We start from the raw sequence: 19,960 nt of genomic DNA on the forward strand, positions 1-19,960 counted from the left end.
TAGGAACATTTGTGACAACATGGATGGATCTTAAGAGTATAATGCTAAGGGAAATAAGTCAGACAGAAAAAGCAGAGAACCATATGATTTCACTGATATGTGGTATATAAACCAAAAACAACAAAAGAACATGACAAACAAATGAGAAACGAAAACTCATAGACACAGACAATAGTTTAGTGGTTACCAGAGGATAAGGGGGGCGGGGGGTGGGTGATGAGGATAAGGGGGATCAAATATATGGTAATGGAAGGAGAACTGACTCTGGGTGGTGAGCACACAATGGGATTTATAGATAATGTAATACAGAATTGTACACCTGAAATCTATGTCATTTTACTAACAATTGTCCCCCCAGTAAGTTAAAAATCAATCAATCAATCAACAACAACAACAAAAAGAAAAGATGTCTGCACCCCTATGTTCACTGCAGTGCTCTTACAATAGCCAAGATACAGAAGCAACCAAAATGCCCATCAATAGGCGATTGGATAAAGAAGTGGTACATATATACAATGAAATATTACTCAGCCATGTAAAGAATGAAATCTTACCATTTGTGACAACATGGATGGACCTAGCGAGTATTATGCTAAGTGAAACAAGTCAGGCAGAGACAGATACCATATGATCTCACTTATTATGTGGAATACAAGGAAGAAAATTAAAAAAAAACAAAAAACTGATGGTTGCCAGAAGGGACAGAGTTTGGAGGGCTGGGTGAAAAAGGTGAAGAGATTAAAAAGTACAAATCAGTAGTTACAAAATAGTCATGGGGATGTAAAATACAGCATAAGGAATATAGTCAATAATATGGTAATAACTATGTATAGTGCCAGGTGGGTACTAGACTTATCGGGGGGATCACTTCATAAATTATACAAATGTCTAATCACTATGCTGTACACATGAAACTAATATAAAATATTACTGAATGTCAATTATAATTGAAAAAAAAGAAGTAGCTGTTTTGTTCTGTTTTACATCACTAATCTTGACCTAAACAAAGAACTTAATTTATTTCTGGTAATTGTTAGAGGTGGGGAATAGCAATCTGGATTACGGTAACAGAATTAAGTTTCTGCAACTGAGAGTCCAAAGCATTTACAGAAATAACTTCAATTTTAAAAAGTGTCAGAAACCAGGATTACAAAATCATGCTACATCTTCATCTTTTTCCAAGTCAAGCACTAAAAGGCAGCAAAAATAGCAAGACGCTACAGAGTCAGAAGTCCTGGATTGTAGTCTTGGGTTTGCCTGCAAGAAACTTCCTGAGGAATGTCACATCCCTTTTTCTGGGTATCGGGGTTTTTGTCTATAAAAAAATAAAGAGTTGGGTAAGATGTGTAAATTCCCTACAATAATAGGGAATTGAGCTGCTAAAACTTTTTAAAAAAAGTTTATGCTAAGACATGAATTTTTAAAATATAGTGAATTTGTACATTTATTACAAATCTCTATGTTTAAGGTATACTAATAATCCTATGTGGTTTTAAATAATGCGAAAATATATTTTTTCCAAGTTATAAATCAATGGCAATTAACCTCAAAAAAAGAGGATGGTTAAACCTATGTATATGAAACAGAATAGCTGTTCCTATTTACTGCTAACAAATGCAACCAACCTCCCGCTACACTGAGAATTTCAGATCACTGTCATTGTTTCAAATAGTTTATTGTAATAACTTTAAATGTGTGAAATAGATATAAAATGTAAGATCACTAATGTGTTCCAATAAAAAAGGCAGACTACTTGTTTTTTTTTTTCTTCAGACTACTTGGTTTTAATTAAAGTTCTCTGGGAGGTCTGTTGTGGGCTTATAACCAGTTTTCACTTAAGAGCCATGTGTGGTGTTCATTAGATTTATTCCAGTCTTGAAAACATTTACTTGCATATACTCCTTCCCATATAACCATTTTGACAAAATTAAAGAGAATTTATTTCTCCTTAGCTAAGTTCTCCTGTATTTCCTCATTCTTTGAAACAGTTACCATCCTGCCAGTAGATACAGGGCAAATAAAATGTTAAATTAAGGCTCAGTCATTAGTTTTCCAGGAACTAAGCGTTGAGAAAAGGAAAGCTGGATATTTTCTTAATTCTGTTCACCTGCTTCTTAGTCATTCTTGTTTCCTGTCCTATCTTTTTTAAATCAAAGAACCACTCTGACAGTATATCACCATATTTCAGTATAATACAACATAACAAGCATTAGAGGACTCACCATGCACACAGCACTCTAAGTGCTATGGGGATCATAATGATGAAGAAGAAATCCTTACCCTCAAAGTCATCATGTACGCAAGTACAGGAACACTGAGGAGGGAGAGTCTTACTGCAACAGGAGGACATAGGGAGGATTCATGAGGATACGCATGTGAGTTTGACCTCAAAGAATGATTAGGTTCCAAAAGGTGAAGAGATGGAATTAAGTTGGATACAAATGTAAGCCAGAGGCATAAAAGCCTGTAGGATGTTCAGCAACCAGGTGTCTATGGCAAGGGGGAGCTGTAGAATGAGAGCTATGGCGGGAGAGGTACCGGAGATCACGCCCAGAAAAGTCTACAGTGCCCAGTAACCACCAACTTTGGGGGGCGCATTTGGATGAAGCAGCTTGGGCTGCAGCAAATCTGATAGTTGTTCCCACGGACCTAGGCTACCTAAGAACACAACGTAAAACTTGAAATTCAGATACTGGATCATTTCAAAAGTAAAAGCAGATGTTAGAATTCCCGGCAACAGAGAACTTAAATGTAGTTCAAATCTGCAATGTCAGCTTCCTTTGACTACGTATTACTACCCAGTGTTAAAGAGAGGGTTGAACCATGCCAGTTAATTTCAACCTTTTGTGGGAACAATGGCATCCTCGGTTCATATAAAATATATGAACATTTTCATCCCCAGATGCATACAAGAATGAAAAAAGGGAGGACAGACTGTTCTGTCTGAAGTAACAGAAGTGACTCAGGACTGTATAAAAACCAATGGATTAGAGAATTTTAAGTGTTCTTTCTAGCTAGCATTATAGAAACTTCATTTCTATGAATGGAAATTCTAAATGTGAATATTGCCATGTTACCAATTTTAAGCCAACCACATCTTCACTTCTTCCAGCAAAAGAAATACACCACACCACAAACTGAAACCGACTTAAAGGAATTAGAAATTGCTGAAAGAAGAAAATGAACATTTACTGATCATGTGCTATGTGCCATCTACTATGTTCAGTCTCTGTAAACAACATAAAGTCCAATTAACTCTGCCGCTGTCTACTAGAACACTAGGCAATGGCCTTTACAAATGGAGGTTAGAAATTCAAAAGCCAATGATAGCCTCATTGGGTTCCAAATGCATTGGCCCCTGAAGATCTCATGGTCTAGTCAAAGTAAAGAGTTGGTTGTGGAGATAAATAATAAGACCACTGATTTCCAGTTAAGATGGCAGAGTAGGTAAATGCTATGCTCACCTCCTCTCAGGACCACATCGATTATAACTACAGAACAACTATCATTGAGAATCACCTAAAGTCTAGCTGAACCACAGCCCTACAGCTAAAGACATACAGAAGAAGCCACCTCAAGACTGATAGAAGGAGCAGAGACACAGAATGGGCTGGTCCCACACCCGCGAGTGACCATTAAAAATTGGGAGGGATATCTTGGCTGTGGAGGTTTTCCCTGAGGAGCAAGGGTTCCCAGCCCCACACCAGGCAGGCTCCCCAGCCCAAGGTTCCAGTGCCGGTGAGGGACGTCCCTATAATTTCTGGTTGCGAAAACCAGCAGAGATTGTGGCTGAGTGAGCTGGAGAGCAGCTGCAGTCACAGGCAATCATTAAAGGGCCCACACATAGACTTACTCACTGACAGCCTCACTTGCTTGGAGCTCCAGCATTGGGAGAGCAGCTTGAAGGTGCTAGAGACATATAGGGAGGAACTGAATTGTTTAGCTTCAAGGGGAGGGCTAGAGGGGCGGCTTTCTCCTGGAGGAGGAGCTGGCAGAAGCCACTGTTTCATTGTTGAGCCCTCCCCCTCTCTTCATGCAGAGGCAGGCTCATACCATATGTGAGTCTCCTTCAAACTCGCTATCACTTTTCATCCGCCCTGCCCCAGTGATTCCCTGAGACCATGCTCCACCCAACTGTCGGGCACACCAACTGCTTCCAGTGGTTTTTCTGTACAAACGATCTGTTTTAGCTCATGCTGTGGAATTTCCTAAAATCTCTCAAAGGTTCACAAAACCCAAACAAGCAGCATTTGGCTTTGGCATGTCCCATACCTTTGGTTGAGTAGCCCTAACCCTGGCACTAGCGACAGCTGCCCTCAGTCTGCAGATTGGCCTCTTGCGGTACATCCAAGTTTAGTGCAGGTGGCGACCATCTGCAGATTGTTTTGTGGCTCATACCAAGTGGCCCTTGCAGCGGGTCCCTTCCCAGGAGGCCCCAGGAATGGCATGTCTGGTAGCCAGCTTTGGATCAAGCCAGAGCATCCAATGGCCGTCTATAAGAATGACACACTCAAAGGGCAGACGGGGCAGGCACCAGAACCCCACTAAAGTGAACCGTGCTCTGTAAGGTCAGCTCTTGCACCACAGCTCCTCCACTGTAGTCCCAACTAGTCCTCACAACCCATTAGCCTGAGGGTCAATCCCTACCACTGATGTGCAAACACCAACCAGGCTCCACTACAACAGGAGAGCACACAACCCATTCAAGGGACACACCTGGAGCACCCAGCTTTGGTGACCAGGGAAACTATACCACTGGGTCACCAATGGTATACCTATTACATAAGACCACTATGCTAAAACTGGGAGGCATAGCAGCCTTACCTAATACATAGGAACAAACACAGGGAAGTGGCCAAAATGGGGAGACAAAGAAACATGTCCCAAATAAAAGAACAGAACAAAGCTCCAGAAACAGAACTAAACAAAATGGAGACATGCAATCTATTGGACGTGGAGTTCCAAACACTGGTTATACAGTGCTCAATGGTCATGGGATAACTTCAACCAAGAGAAAGGAAACCTAAAAATGGAGATAGAAAACATAAAAAAGAACCAATCAAAAATAAACACTATAATAACTGAAATGAAGAATACATTAGAGGGAATCAACAGTAGATTAGATGAAGCAGAGAACTGAATCAGCAACTTGGATGATAAGGCAACAGAAAACACCCAATCAGAACAGCAAATATTAAAAAGAATTTAAAAAATAAGGATAGTTTAAGCAGCCTCTGGGACATCATCAAACATTCCAACATTAGCATCATAGTAGTACCAGAAGAAGAAGAAAAAGAGCAAAGAATTGAAATCCTATTTGAAGAAACAATGATGGAAAACTTCCCTAACCTGGCAAAGGAAATAGATATCAAGCCGAGGAAGTGCAGAGGCCAAAACAAGATAAACTCAAACAGGCCCATACCAAGACACATCATAATTAAAATACCAAAAGTTAAAGACAAACAGAGAATCTTAAAAGCAGCAAGAGAAAAGCAGTTAGTTACCTACAAGGGAGTTCCCATAAGGCTGTCAGTGATTTCTCAACAGAAACTGCAAGCTAGAAGGGATTGGCAGGAAATACTCAAAGTGATCAAAAGCAAGGACCCATGACCAACATTATTCTATCCACCAAAACTATCATTTAGAATTGAAGGAGAGATAAATACCTTCTCAAACAAGAACAGGCTAAAGGGGTTCATCAGCACCAAATCAGTATTACAAGGAATCTTAGAGGGACTACTTTAAGATGAAAAAAAAAAAAAAAAAAGAATCGTAAAAGGGTACTATCTATCAAAATTATTTTAAATGTAAATGAATTAAATGCTCCAATCAAAATATAGGGTGGCTGAATGGATAAGAAAAGAAGACCCTTACATATGCTGCCTAAAAGAGACTCACTTCAGATCAAAAGGCACACACAGACTGAAAAAAAAGGATGGTAATAAGATATTTCATGAAAATGGAAACAAACAAACAAATAAGAAAAGGCTGAGGTAGCAACACTTATACCAGAAAAAATAGACTTTAAAACAAAGGCTGTAACAAGAGACAAAGAAGGAACCAGGAAATTCCTGGTATTTATCTGAAGAAACCCAAAATGCTACTGTGAGGGGACATGTGCATCCATATGTTCATTGCAGCATTGTCTACAATAGCCAAGATGTGGAGGCAGCCTGGGTGTCTGTTGATAGATGCATGGATAAAGAGGAGGTGGCACATACCACGGGTGCCAAAGAAATGTATACATTGACTTGTATTCATCTTTTGTTATCGGTATATATTGAGTATTACAATTTGAATACAGTTTTTTCCTTTTTTAAAATGTGCATACATTTTTTGGGCACCCTCTGTATATACAATGGAATATTGCTTGGCCACTGAAGGGAATGGGTTCTCACCATCTGTGGTGGCATGGATGGACCTAGAGAGTACTGTGCTGAGTGGAGTGTCAGACAGAGAAAGACAGATGCAATGTGATGTCACTTATATGTGGAATCTAAAGAACAAAATTAAGAAACAAGCCAGAAACAAACTCATAGATATAGAGAACATTTTGATGGTTGCCAGATGGGAGGGGAGTTTGGGGGGTGAACGAAAGACGGGAAGGGATTAAGAAGTACAAATTGGTTGCTATACAGTAGTCATGGGGATGTAGGGTATAGCATAAGGAATATAGTTAACAATATTGTAATAATTATGTATGGTGTTAGATGGTTACTAGATTTATCAGGTTGATAGATGGGGCGGTTAGAGGGCAGAGTGAAAAAGGTGAAAGGATTAAGAAGTCAAAGTGGTAGTTACAAAATAATCATGGGAATGTAACATAAAACATAGAGAATATAGTCTATAATATGGTAATAACTATGTATAGTTATTGGCAAGTAGTCAGAGGGACCACTTCTTAAATTACATAAATGTTTAACCACTATGCTGTACACCTGAAATTAATATAAAATAATACTGACTGTCAAAATAAATAAATAAATAAATAAATAAATAGAAAAAAAGACTTTTATGTAATAAATGTCATAACTGACTTACGTATAAGTGCTACTATAAGATATATTTTTGATTTACTACGTATATTTTACTCCACCAGTCATTTCTGTGAGTCCAAATAAAGATTCTAAAATATTTGTAAACCAGATAAGAAATTCTACAATTTGTGGAAAAAAATTACAAAAATCAGAAATGCTAGCGATACCAGCCCTCCCCATAGGGGGCTTCTCCCTGTATTTCTTACCGGCCAACATAATCAAAGTCAAATTACTGCATAAAATTCCAGGATATATTTTAATTGCTAACGAGGAATGTTCGCTCCATATTAAACAGTTGTATAATACTCCATTAATGAAAATGTCCTAAATTATTACAAATTTTATAATAGGGACTAAATAGGTCCCATAACATACATATTATATTCTATTTTTAGATGTTTACATTATTTTTATTTTGAATTAAAATAATTAACTGCCAGAATAAAAATAAAATACAGTGAGAGGGAAGAACCAAACCAGCTGAAAAATTTCTCCGGATAATAAAAAGTGAGTTATGTATTACTGGTATCAATGAAACAGATCCTCCCAACTCTGCCACAGCAAGTAAGGAAGAGCATTTGGAAGATCTGTGATTTGCTCCGAGTCATCTTCAATCATCCCTGCTAGTGAAGGAGAATGTGGGCAGGGGGAACAGCAAATGCCTGTTTCTTATGCTCTGAATCACTGGAAGTCTACCTGCTTTGTCTACTTTTCCCAAGTGTTGTTTCTTTACACTTGGCCTGGTCACCTGTAAGTACCTTCATACTGAGACTCGGATGCCAATAGTTCCTACAGTTGTATTTTAAATAAATCACTAGCATCCATACCCAAACCATGGGAGTCACTTCTCCCTTCATGTTTATGTTGATCACGTCTTTCCAGATAGAGAACCTGGAAGAGTCAATAGTCAAACAGGCTCCCAAGGACAAGCTGCTTTCCACCTCTCTTCAGGGATGTGTGTCATAAAAATTTCACAGGGAAAAGAGAAAAGCTCAACTTATTTCAAAATGTTTCAGCAGAACAATTTAAAAATTAAATCTCCCTGCACTCTTATCTATATTTAGAGATGTAAAATTATAAATATTTACCGTACTGGAAATATATAACTTAATCCTCATAATTACTCAATAAACAGGTATATATATATCATCCCCATTGCACAGATGAGGTTGTGATACAGTGAGGGTTCAGCAACTTGCCCAGGGTCATCAAGCTAATACATGACAAAGCCATGACTCCCAGGCCTGTAACCCAACACATTACAGGACCCCGACTTGTGCCCTGATAATGGATAGGCACTCATTTAACTGAACAGCGCTTAACAAATGTATGGCCTTTCATTATAATTTTACAGAGTAAGAACATTTCCAAATATTTCCATACATGCAATTTTTCTTTTGCTACTATTATATTTAATTCTAGCTTTCAACAAGTATCTAGGTTGTCTAAAGAGTATTTTAAAAATAATTTGGAAAAGTAAAATAAGCCGAACTAAGAACCAGAAAGAATGATTTCTCAAAGAACATTTACTCAATAGACAAAGAATATGGCATCAGATTTATATACATACCACACGTTACCTAAAACTTCCACATAAAACCTATTTTAAGGCATGCAAATTTAATATATTATGAAAGTCAGTATGCAAAGCATTTTAAAGTGCTTTTTACTAATGCATGTAACAAAATATACTGATTATGCAAGCACATTTAATTGGATATAATTAAAATAATGAGATTTAAACACTGATGATTTTAAAAAGAAAAAATAGAAGTTGGAATTAGCCATGAGATGCACTCAAAATGGTAATGACACTTGCAATGTTGTTACCAGTTTACGACACAATACTTCTAGTTTAAAAAAGAGTAGCAATCGGCCACTTTCACTCAGTTGTAAATATATACTTTGGAGATGTATTCACTCAGTGACATAAATGATTTCATTGGATAATATAGTAATTTTATATATTTGCACTTAGATAGCATCTTTTTTACAAATAGCTTAAGAGCTATATAGCAATCACTATTTTCTTCAAAGGAAGGCATCAAAATGACTAAAGAGATAAAGTAAATTTTCCACAGGAAGAGTTGTGCTTGGTTAAATGGACACAATCTCAAAAGCTCTCACCAATGTCATTCTGACCTAACGATATCAAATTTAGGTATTCTCTCAACTCTAGTAGCTTTAAAGTGGCTGAAAGAAACCGATGACATGTGAAAAGAACAGGTCTGCAGCTGTGAGGCCATATTCATTTTCCTTGATTTAAAGTTTCAAAGGAGTTTACTGTCTCCAACATCAGTGAAGAAGGGATGGTAGGAGCAAAATTCAATAGGGTAGAAGAACCTGAAACTTCTATTAAATTTCTCTTCTGACCTCTTTGTCTAGCTCAGCAGTAATAATACAGACAAGGTGATGTAAGAATGACTTTCATTAAATTACTTTGGTGCTAAAACTTTGTAGGATGGGTATGTTTCAATTTTCCATTTTACAGAAATAGAAAAAAAAAAAGCTCTGATATCCACATAGACCTAAAGCTCCTAAAATTTCTTAGAAAAGAAAAAAAAACAATATTACCAATTAACTCTGGCAATTAAAAGAGAAAAGGTCACATTACCATTACCATTTACTGAAGAAGCAACTGAGACAGAATTTAAGTGTCTGGCCCCCTAAAGGCATGTAACTAGGGGACAGAGCAACAGGATGAATGAGAGCAAAAAGTGTAGAATGAGCATCATAAATCCTATAAGATTGAATTCTAGGTTAAAACCATTAAACTCTACTCAGATATACTCCAAATTCAGAATACTGCAATGAAAAGATCACAAAGGATCAGTTAAAATTTGTAAGGACTAGTATCCCTTTTAGGGGTCTCTCTTTTTTTTAAGAATTTACCTTACAAAATTTAAAATGTAAGTAGTACTCCAAACAGCTAAGGGCTCAACATGTGAAACTTTCTGGTAATAAAATTCCACAGGCACCACAGCCTAAGCATGCCCTCTCCAAATAGCACATGATGCCCACCACGGGCTTTCACAGTGTTTTCTTCCCATATATTGAAAAAGCTCTGGTTGAGCTGAGTGAAAACGAGAAAAATGTCAATTCTCTATAGGCATTAACACTACAAAATGTCTCTTAGAATTCATCCAGATAAGGACAAAATCAGAATGAAGGAATTAATACAGATTAACAACATTCAGTAAAATGAATACAATTCCTGTCAAAAACTAATAGTCCAAAGTCATCTAGTGTGATTGGCAGCATCAGATATAGCGCAATGGATTTCTATTTCGAGATGCAGCTGGTTTTTTTCCAAGAGCTCTGGTTCGTGGTGTTCCTCTCGTGCACCAGATGTCTGCCCCCAGGCTCTGAAACACCTAACAACCCACACAGGGGAGCTGTTGGCTTCCCACTGCCATGATGACGCGGTACAGAAGAGACCACAAACGGAAAGGATTCTTTGAAATCTATTTATCAAATCATTTAACTTTAGGTCAAACAGTGAAACACAGGTACACTAAAATACTTTGGAAATGAAAATTGCAACTAATGCTAAGAAATAAGCAAGTCAAAATGTAGGGTTTATTTGTAAAAGGCAAGGGAGGGGACTTTCTGTGTGTGTGCGGATTGACATTGAAAGACAGAAACATGGGAGAATTCCATTACTGTATTGCTAGATATACTAAATGCTCCTTTTGTTCTACATGCAAAATGTCATGTGTTTGGATAATTGCTGGTCAGGTTACGAAGCTCTGAAGGCATCTTACCCACAGGTAGAGGATTTTGAATAATATAATATTTAGATGTTAAAGAAAAAAAAGGCCTAGGTATGGACCAAAATAATCAATTAAGAAGTAAAGTTATTTCTTAGCTCTCTCTTTTTTATTTAAATGTGTAATATAAGTATTGTCACATTTGAGATGCAAAATACTGAAACAAATAAAAAACACTGGGGTAAAAATCTTCTTTTAACTTTCAGACATTTATCTCTCAAAAGGATAAATACAGAAACAGGAACACCTCAGAATGAAAGAACTCTGATGATAACACTATATCATGAGAAGCCCATAAAAAAGACGTAGAAGGCTTGGCACTTTCACCTTGACCAAAATTCAAATAAAATATCCTTACCACATATGTATCTATGTATACATAGAAAACTAACAATATTTAAAAGTGCGGCAGCATGGCACGGTGGGGCAGAGCACCACAAGTTTGAATCCCGGCTCTGAGAGTTAGTAGGTCTATAATCTCTGTCAAATTCCTTAACCTGTCTGGACTTCAGTTCCCTCAATGGTAAAACAGAGGCAATAATTATGATTTCCACACAGGATTGTTTTGAGGATTGAGCTAAAACAATTAAAGTACTTAGAGTAATGTCCAGTATATACAGTAAGTGCTTAATACATGTTAGTCATTATACTTTATGTTAATTTTCTAATTGAATTCTTATGGCACACCTGCGAGGTAGGTATTATTGCTCTCATCCCACAGGTGAGGTGAGTCCAAAGTCCCACAGAGGTAAAGCAGGGTTTGACACTGTATCTGTCCAGTTCCAAGCCTATGCAATTACTTCTACCTAACACTTGACATGTTCCCCACAGATCTTTCTCTGATGTCATCAAACCATTTATCAAGTTGTTTCTAAATTGCCTGATCTTTCACTCTCAGAGTAAACTAGATGAAGAAAGAGGCTGGGTTCTGTTTATTCATTTCAGTCCATTAGTTTACTCCTGCCCGCTCATCCAGATATCAGCACTTTTGTGCCAGGCATTTTAGGTGCTGGGCTACCATGTTGGGTAGACACACAGGGAATTATCCTCGTGGAACTCAAAGTCTACCCCTAAAATACAGATAATCAAGTAAATATGTAATTATAAGCTGGTATAGTTGTAATGAAGGAAAAGAGCAGGGTGTTAGAAAAGAGCATAAGAGATGAAACTCATTTAGTTGAGGGAAATCAAAGAAGGCCTCTCTGAAGAAGGGACACGGAGCTGTGATGAGAAGGCTGAGCAGCTATTAGCAAGGCAAAGAAATGGGGGTATAAACCACCTGTGCGCAGGACCTGAAGAAGAGACCTTTCCTGGTGTATGAGGAAGGGAAAGCCAGTGCGGTTGACGAATGGTGAGCACAGGACAAGTGATATGAGAAAAGATGGGAGATTTGAGAGACCAGAGCACATAGAATATCAAGGATTTGAGAGTTTATCTTCAGTACAATGGGAATTACAGTTGAGTTTTTAGAATGATTACTCTAGCTGCAATGTGATTGGACTCCAGATTGGAAAAAGATAAGAGAGAATCTGGGAAATCCACTGGGATGCTCTAACAGTACATCAAGGTAAATGTGATGGTAGTTTGGGACTAGGAGAGTAGAGAGGATAGGGACAAGTGTATTCAAGGTAGAGTGACTCCTCCATGCCCAACCCACGGCCTGACAATACAGGAATTCAATGATTTGTTTATGACTGAATGAATGATTCCTCAATCAGAACTGTTGCTGGTTGCAAGGCATCTACTAACCCACGTATGCATGACCTCCCCCTGAGCAGTATAATTATCCAATGGACGTAACAGACACAGGAAGATGTTAAAGAAATTATTGTTAAATTTATAAACCACCTGGCAATACTCCACTTAGGAAAACCTCTTGATGTGTGAATGTATCTTAGTAAAACAAAATGCCTCTTCCATCCACTCTGACAATGGAAAATTTTAGAAGACAGGTATCTTTATAAATGCGACTTTTCAAGCTTATGAGAGAAAAGTGTTATTTTAAATAGCCTGGGGACATGCTGTTAGATACACAGTAAAACACTAAGGGTGGTAAAAGAAAGCCTTTTCATTTAAGAAAAAAAAGAGCTATAGTTAGAAAGACAATTTATACTCATTATTCTACTTTCTTCTTTATAAAAACATGGTGTCTGTCATTACTTTTAAAACAGAAAATATTTTATCTATTAGCAACCCATTCCAATGCAGAGTTAATATAGTTTATTATAATCTGATAAATTCACCACATCAAGACAGAGAATGTCTTCCCTATGTTATTTAATAATTTTGACCTTTTATCTGTAAGATATTTATCTTGTTAAAACTATGAAACTAAAGCCATTTGGAAAATTCGAATATTTGTCCATGTGTATTTGGAAAATCCAAATATTTGTCCATGTGTATACGAGAACAAGAGAATCTATGATTATAGTCAACTGAATTCAAAATCTAATGAGTAATCCCATCACCCCTGAAAATATTATTCCATCCTTAAATAGGGCAACAGCATTAACAAGAGGGTAACAAAGGAGGAGTCAGGCTTGCTTATAACAGCTGCTCTCTTGCTAGACTAAGTTAAATCTAAGATACCTATCAATTTCTCAGTAATTAAAGCTTTAATTATTACTAAATTAGTTAAAACAGTACATTGCTTAGGCTTGGGTGATAAATTCAAGGGTCTGGGGCACAAATAAAGCTTAATTTTGCATAGAAAAAAGAGTGTTCATCAGCAAAAGCTTCTGCCAGTGTCTCACACAGCTTTGATCAAAAGACCACCCACTAGCATGCCCTTCACTGAAGAATCTCAAAATGTAAGTGGTAGAGATCAGGAGAATAAGAAGGACTGAAGTGGATTTCTCTGTTAAGAAACTTAACAAGCTTAAAAATAAAATACAATTTGCCTTCTTCCATTTGGTAGAAAACCATTTCCCCTACATTGAAAATACAACTTTATATGGTGGTACTCTCTGTACATTTAGAATATCTTTAGAGTCTTGAACATGCTCTTTCTGTAGAACCAGAAAAAGATACACAAGAGCATCAAACAATATTTTGGCTCTGTTACTGTAAGAACTAATTTAAATAATCTTGGTGACCAAGGCAGACAATAGTAGAAAATATTGGTAGTTCACACTGAGATTTAAAGTTGAACAAAACAAAGGTATAAATTGTTTCATCTATCCTTTATCACTCAAGAAAACAAGATTGTATATGATTAGTGAAAATCATATTTTACCAACATATGCACAAATTGTTAATATACTACTTCACATAAACAAAGAGAAATGAATTCAATTTAAGTTATTCTCATTTTATGAAAGAAATTCTTCCTTTTGAGGTAGATGAAAAGCAGGCTGTGGAGTCAGGGCTGGCTGTGGGACAAGAAATCTCTGCCCTTCTGAAATTTATCACCAAATTTCAAGTCCAGGTGCCAAGATGGGATGGATGGTTGGTGGTCTGGGAAGCAGCTAAGACCAGCTGCGATCAGCTAGAACCAACATGGCCATGGTTTTCACCTGGCAGTGATCTTAAGACTCATTATATGCTCCTTACAATGCATAAGCGTGAGCCACCATTGTCGGAAATGGATAAATCATAAAAGGACACGAAATGTCCCCAACAGAGCCCTTCTGGGAAATCTCCGCCCTTTCCCAGAAAACCCTGAATATTCCCCCTACAAATTTCAATGTACAGCCCCTAATTAAAGAAACACCGATAATAGGTTAAACGCGACAGAAGTGGTGTAGCTCTGTCTATGGAGTAGCCTGCTTCTTCCTTCTCCTCTGCTTGAATAAACTGATCCTTGCTTTACTTTTATGTGGGCTGCTGCCTGAATTCTTTCCTGCACTCCGCCAAGAACCCACTGCTCCAAGCCCCTTCTCTGGGCCTTCCCAGGGTGGAGGCATCCCCTAGTCTCCAGCAACACTTTTTTCTCTTAGTTTGTACCAGTGTAACTAGTTCAAAATTACCTTCATTAACAGGAAAAGCCATTTATTCCAGCAGGGAAAATAACAGCTTAAGCTTAGACCTTGGACAGCTATTAATTACAAAGAAAAATTAGAAAATAGCATACCTTAAATGTAATGTAATGAAAGTATACAAATGTATTAATTAAATCTTAATTATTCAATTCTACGTGAGTATACAGATCAAATGTGTTCATTCTCAGAATCATCTCAGACAACAGATAGTACAATTGAGTAAAAGTTGTACATTCTCATTTTTGCTAAACAATCTGTTCACAGCAAGGCCATTTAAAACAAATCTATTCAGAGCCATCTATGTATAAACAAAAAGGATGAATATTTCTAAAATAAACAACATTACAATGGGGTATTTCAATCATTTTTAAATCAAATATAGCTTTGAATAGTAGACAGTACAAAACGTAACATCACCCCTATTTGAACCCAAATCTCAAACTTTTGGATTATTTATTTCTTCAAGTTATAGGCTGTTTATTGCCAAATTCACAATCCTTTGATATTTTCTTAAACAGATGAAGTTTGCTTCCTCCCCGTAGGGGAGGACTGCCAGACTACAGTGATATCTAAGAAATACGATTAAATTAATTTAATTACTTCGTGTCGACTTAATAAGTCACTGCTCTTTAATGCAAAAACTGCCACTTGTAATTAATGACTATTCATATTGCTCCAATTGATCAAATGTCTAATACACATAAAACATTGAAAGAAGTTCTATATATCTTACAGCAATTCGGTGGAGAAGTCTTGTCCCAGGGGTATGTAAATTTGAAGTACAAGAAACCTCTGGATCAGTCCAACTAGAATGAGAGGGGGAAAACATACATTCATACGTCCAAACCATTTATATGTGCATATAAACAAACACAATCACACACCATCAACAAGTTCAAGTTCTTAGTATTTCAATTAACATATACAGCTGCAATAACACTACCCATGAGTTACAACCTCATTATGAAAGCAAAAAATTTATGAAAAGCAAATCAAATTCTAACAACAAACGCTGCCTTTTAAAGTCCCATCTGTGGTCTTGGTGGAATTTTTATGAAATTTTAAAAAGTAATTTTTTATTTACTATTTTTATTAGGTTGTGAGAGAAAGTACACATAGAACTGCATTAATAGAGATATAAAATTGAACTACAGATTCCCATCAAGGCAGCCACCACAGCATGTGGCAATTCTTTTTATTTACTGACAGTTTTAACTATACTAAAAAACCTAACTAAAAAACAATAGATCAAGAAAGACAATTCTAATTACTACAACTATAACTGAAGGTTTGATGAGCCATATCTAGTTTATATGGTTTTAAATATGGTGTCTATACTGAGACGGATGAAGGAACATATTTACATTTATAATACTTTTTGTTAATTTAACACACTTTTAATTAAGTTAATGCTCACAAATTAACAACTGATAACTTTTATTCTCCATCACTAGCTTCATCTGGATTAAAAATAGTTGCAGAAAAACCAATCCCTATGGCACCTTTGATAGGTGAAGTTTACAACTGCTTCAAAAGTCAATTGCTTTTATATCAGACTCATTCACTTAATTCCTTTTCTCTTAGGTTTTGGACTTTTCTTGATTTGTCAATTATGATGTTATTAATGGATGTTTTAGCACCACTTCCCCCCAAAACATGCCTTTTAGAAACTTTTTTCCTGATGTGGGACTTTGGGTAGGAAATGGAGATTTCTTGATTTATCTGTGAACCTCTCCTACTACAGGCCAACACATGGATAAATAAAGACAGCTGGTTTAAAATGCATGCTATTTTCTTTTCATCTGACTTAGTAGGCTTAACAAATTTAAGTATTGTCAAATAACAATACATGTTTGAATAGTCTATATGAAGACATTCTGATTCAGAATTTCTTTGGTAAACTTATTTTACAACATTCCTGAACAACTTAAACCGTTTTCTATATTTTACCTGAAATTTAGTTTCTAAAAAATAAACATATTTGATCTAATATGCTTAAGATTCTAAAATCAAGCATACAAAGGTAACTTTTGCTTAAAACACTAAGATTATTATAAACTGTTCCAGAGAGCCATCTGTAGACTAAGCAATGCAATGAAAATAGGGAATAACAGGCTCTGACCTTAGAAAATTCTCTAGGAATAAGATTCTACCACATTTATGGGGAAAGCCAGTAAGGCAACCAGAATCCTGGACTACAAAACCAAAGACAGACATCAAAATGAGGCCAACCTAAATAAACCACCATTAATCTCTCTCTTCCACCTTCCATTGATTGGCCCTATAGTATTTTTCCATCACACAATGGCCTTTGTAAACAGAGCCGAGAGAGCACCAGGATAAATGAAATCAGTCTTTACAAAAGAACCCTGGTTTATGTCACAAATCTCACCGAATCAGCACTGTTCTCTTCAAACACAAAGAGCTCCACATACAGGCTATTTTTGTATGAACATTTTCAGATATGAAAGACACTTGCCCTCAGAAAATGAAACCTTTATAATTCAACTCTCTCAATATAGAAGCCCTAGTTTCCAAAAGGCTTCACTTCTAAGATTAAAAGAAGTATGGCAATACATATGGTGATGACCTGATAAAGAAAAAAGTACTGTAATAACATTTGGCATACTGATCCTGTGTGTCAGAAGAGCTAAGTAAACTCTACAGTAATGTTTTTTCCAGTGGCCTAGTAAATTTAAACTGACTCTTCATGTCTACATTATATAGGGAGAGGGAATACTCTATCACGTGATGAAAAAGGCCATAGTAGGTTAGGTGAATGTAAAGGCCTAAAGGGCAGGTAGGAGGGACAGAAGGGGAAAAGCAGCAGGAAGCAAGGCTGGCAAATAGCTAGGAACTCAATCACTGAAGGCCATGTGAAGAATATGAGTAAGCCTAAAATCAATGGGAAGCCACTCATATTCATCAATTGATTCAACATAGATTTACTGGATGTCCACTATGTGCTAGGCACTGTTATAGGTGAACAAAATAGACTAAATTTCTGTGCTGGTGGGACTTAGCTTTCTGCTGATGGTGAGAAAAACAAAACAAAACAAAACATAATAAATAAATGGCATAGTAAATAGTGATAAGTACTATTGGGAAAAGTAGAGCATGGCAAAAGGGATCAAAACTGTGGAAAGGGCCTAAAGCACAGGTCAGGATGGGCCCTCATTGAGGAGATGGCATTTTAGTAATGGCCTGAAAAAGGGGAGAGTGTGAGCCACGCAGCTATTTTGGAAAAGAAAGCTCTAGGCATAGCTTGTGCACAGATGCTAAGACCATAGGGTACCAGGAAAACGCAAAGAGACCTGTACGACTACAGCAGAGTGAACAAGGGAAAGCGTAATAGGAGATAAAGTCATAGAGTTAAGATGGTACCAGATACTGCAGGGTCCTAGAGATGTTTGGTTTTTACTTTGAAACAGATGGGGCATTTTCAGCAAAGGAGTGCCTTATGTTTAAAGGTATCACTCTAGCCTCTACATACACAACGGGAGGCAAGTCAGAAATAGGGAGGCCAATTAGAAGACTACTGCAGTATTCCAAGCATGAGATGCTGGTGGCTTGGACCAGAGTGGTAGCATTGGAGGTGGCAAGTAGTAGTCAGACTCTGAATCTAATTTAAACACAGAACCAACAAGATCTTCCTGATGGACTGAATAAAGAGAAGAAAAATCAGGCTGATTTAAGAGTCTTTGGTGTGAATAATTGAGAACACAAGTTGCTAACAACCGAGATGGGGCTGTCTGCAGGAAAGGAGGGGAAGTTTCTAGGGGAAAGCTGTCCAAGTAGAAATGTTAAATAGCAACTGAAAATAGAAGTCTGGAATTTGGGAGAGAAGTCTGAGCTGGAAATGTAAGCTGGAGTGAGACAGAGATGGTATTTAAAACCAGGCGACTAGAGAGGATAACCAAGGGAGTAAATGTAGATAGAAGGTCAAGAGCTAAGTTGGGGAAGAACCATGAAAGGAAACTAAGAAGGAAGACCCGTGAAGTAGAATGAAAATTAGGAGTTTGGGCACCTTGGGAGATGAGTAAAGAAAATATAACAAGGAGGAGGGAGTGAACCTTGTCAAACGCTGCTGGTACGTTAAGTAAGAGGAGGGATGAGAACCAGCCATGGGATTCAGGAATGCAAGATCACTCGTGACGTTGACAGGGCACTAACAGTAGAGTGGTAAGGTCAAAGCCATCGAAGGGCTTTAAAAGGAGGAAATCATAATGAGATTTATTTTAAAAAGAATACCAAATGGGGCAGGATGAGCCCTGGTGGGAAAATTCATAAAGATGACCTCATCCTCTTACAGCTGCTGAAACTTAGAGCAATACAAAGCTCCAGGGGTGCTGATCTGGAGAGACATATCATTAGATTCAGATGCCACAGACAGATGTGGGGGGGAAAGGTTTCAAAGATGACCCTTGAACAGAAAGTCCCAGAGCAGACCATCCAAATGATAGATGTTTATGTGCGACAGAGCTGCTTCTCATATGGGCAACTCTCTATGTAGCATGTTCCAGGGTGAAGAGCAGCATGGATTGATTTCTTTATTTGGCTAACGATTTACTCAAGTCTCATTATCAAGGCCAGCTGGTTACAATTGCAAATTTTAACCTACATTGTTATAGTTTCTTAATGTGGCAAATTTAAACACCAACTATACACAATACACAAAGTTAGGGGTACAAAATAGATGATGCAAGATTCCTGCACTGGAGAAGTGCACAATCTGATAATCAATATCACTTTCCTTTATTTGATAAGATTCTTAGTAAAAAACAAAAAACGAAAACAAAACTTTGACATATTTAGAGATGCTCAAATGTTATTCAGAAATATTACTATTTAAAATGAAAAGATAAATGTACTTATTTCATTATTAAACTTTCTTCATAAGTACCTAATATGGTTGGAAACATATATGAGGTACCTAAAGTCAAGTAAATACATAATGATCACTGAACTAAATTTAGAAATGTTAATTGAAAGCCAATTCTCTATTCAAGTCATGCCATTTAGTTTGAATTTAACCATAACAACTTCACTAAGGTTATTTTATATGAGCAAAAATAACTATAAAGTTTTGTTATCAAAAATTACAAATAATTAATCTTAAAGGCATTAGTACAGGACAGACTATATAAACTGTGTCATTTGTGACAGTGCTGCA

The 19,960-nt window shown here is 37.0% G+C and overlaps 1 protein-coding gene across 3 annotated transcripts in view; it reads right to left on the reverse strand.

Moving 5' to 3' along the window:
* The window catches only part of CFAP20DC (CFAP20 domain containing), a 259,596-nt gene that overhangs the window by 221,789 nt on the left and 17,847 nt on the right, over positions 1-19,960 (reverse strand). For all 3 annotated transcript variants that reach the window (XM_019724118.3, XM_074313195.2, XM_019724119.3), the window contains exon 4: positions 15,521-15,593. In XM_019724118.3, coding sequence (XP_019579677.3) covers positions 15,521-15,593 — 73 coding nt within the window. The remainder of the gene's footprint in view (positions 1-15,520; positions 15,594-19,960) is intronic.

Source organism: Rhinolophus sinicus, chromosome 5 (assembly GCF_057876585.1).
Source record: "Rhinolophus sinicus isolate RSI-liver-muscle chromosome 5, RSI-T2T, whole genome shotgun sequence".
Lineage (NCBI taxonomy): Eukaryota > Metazoa > Chordata > Mammalia > Chiroptera > Rhinolophidae > Rhinolophus > Rhinolophus sinicus.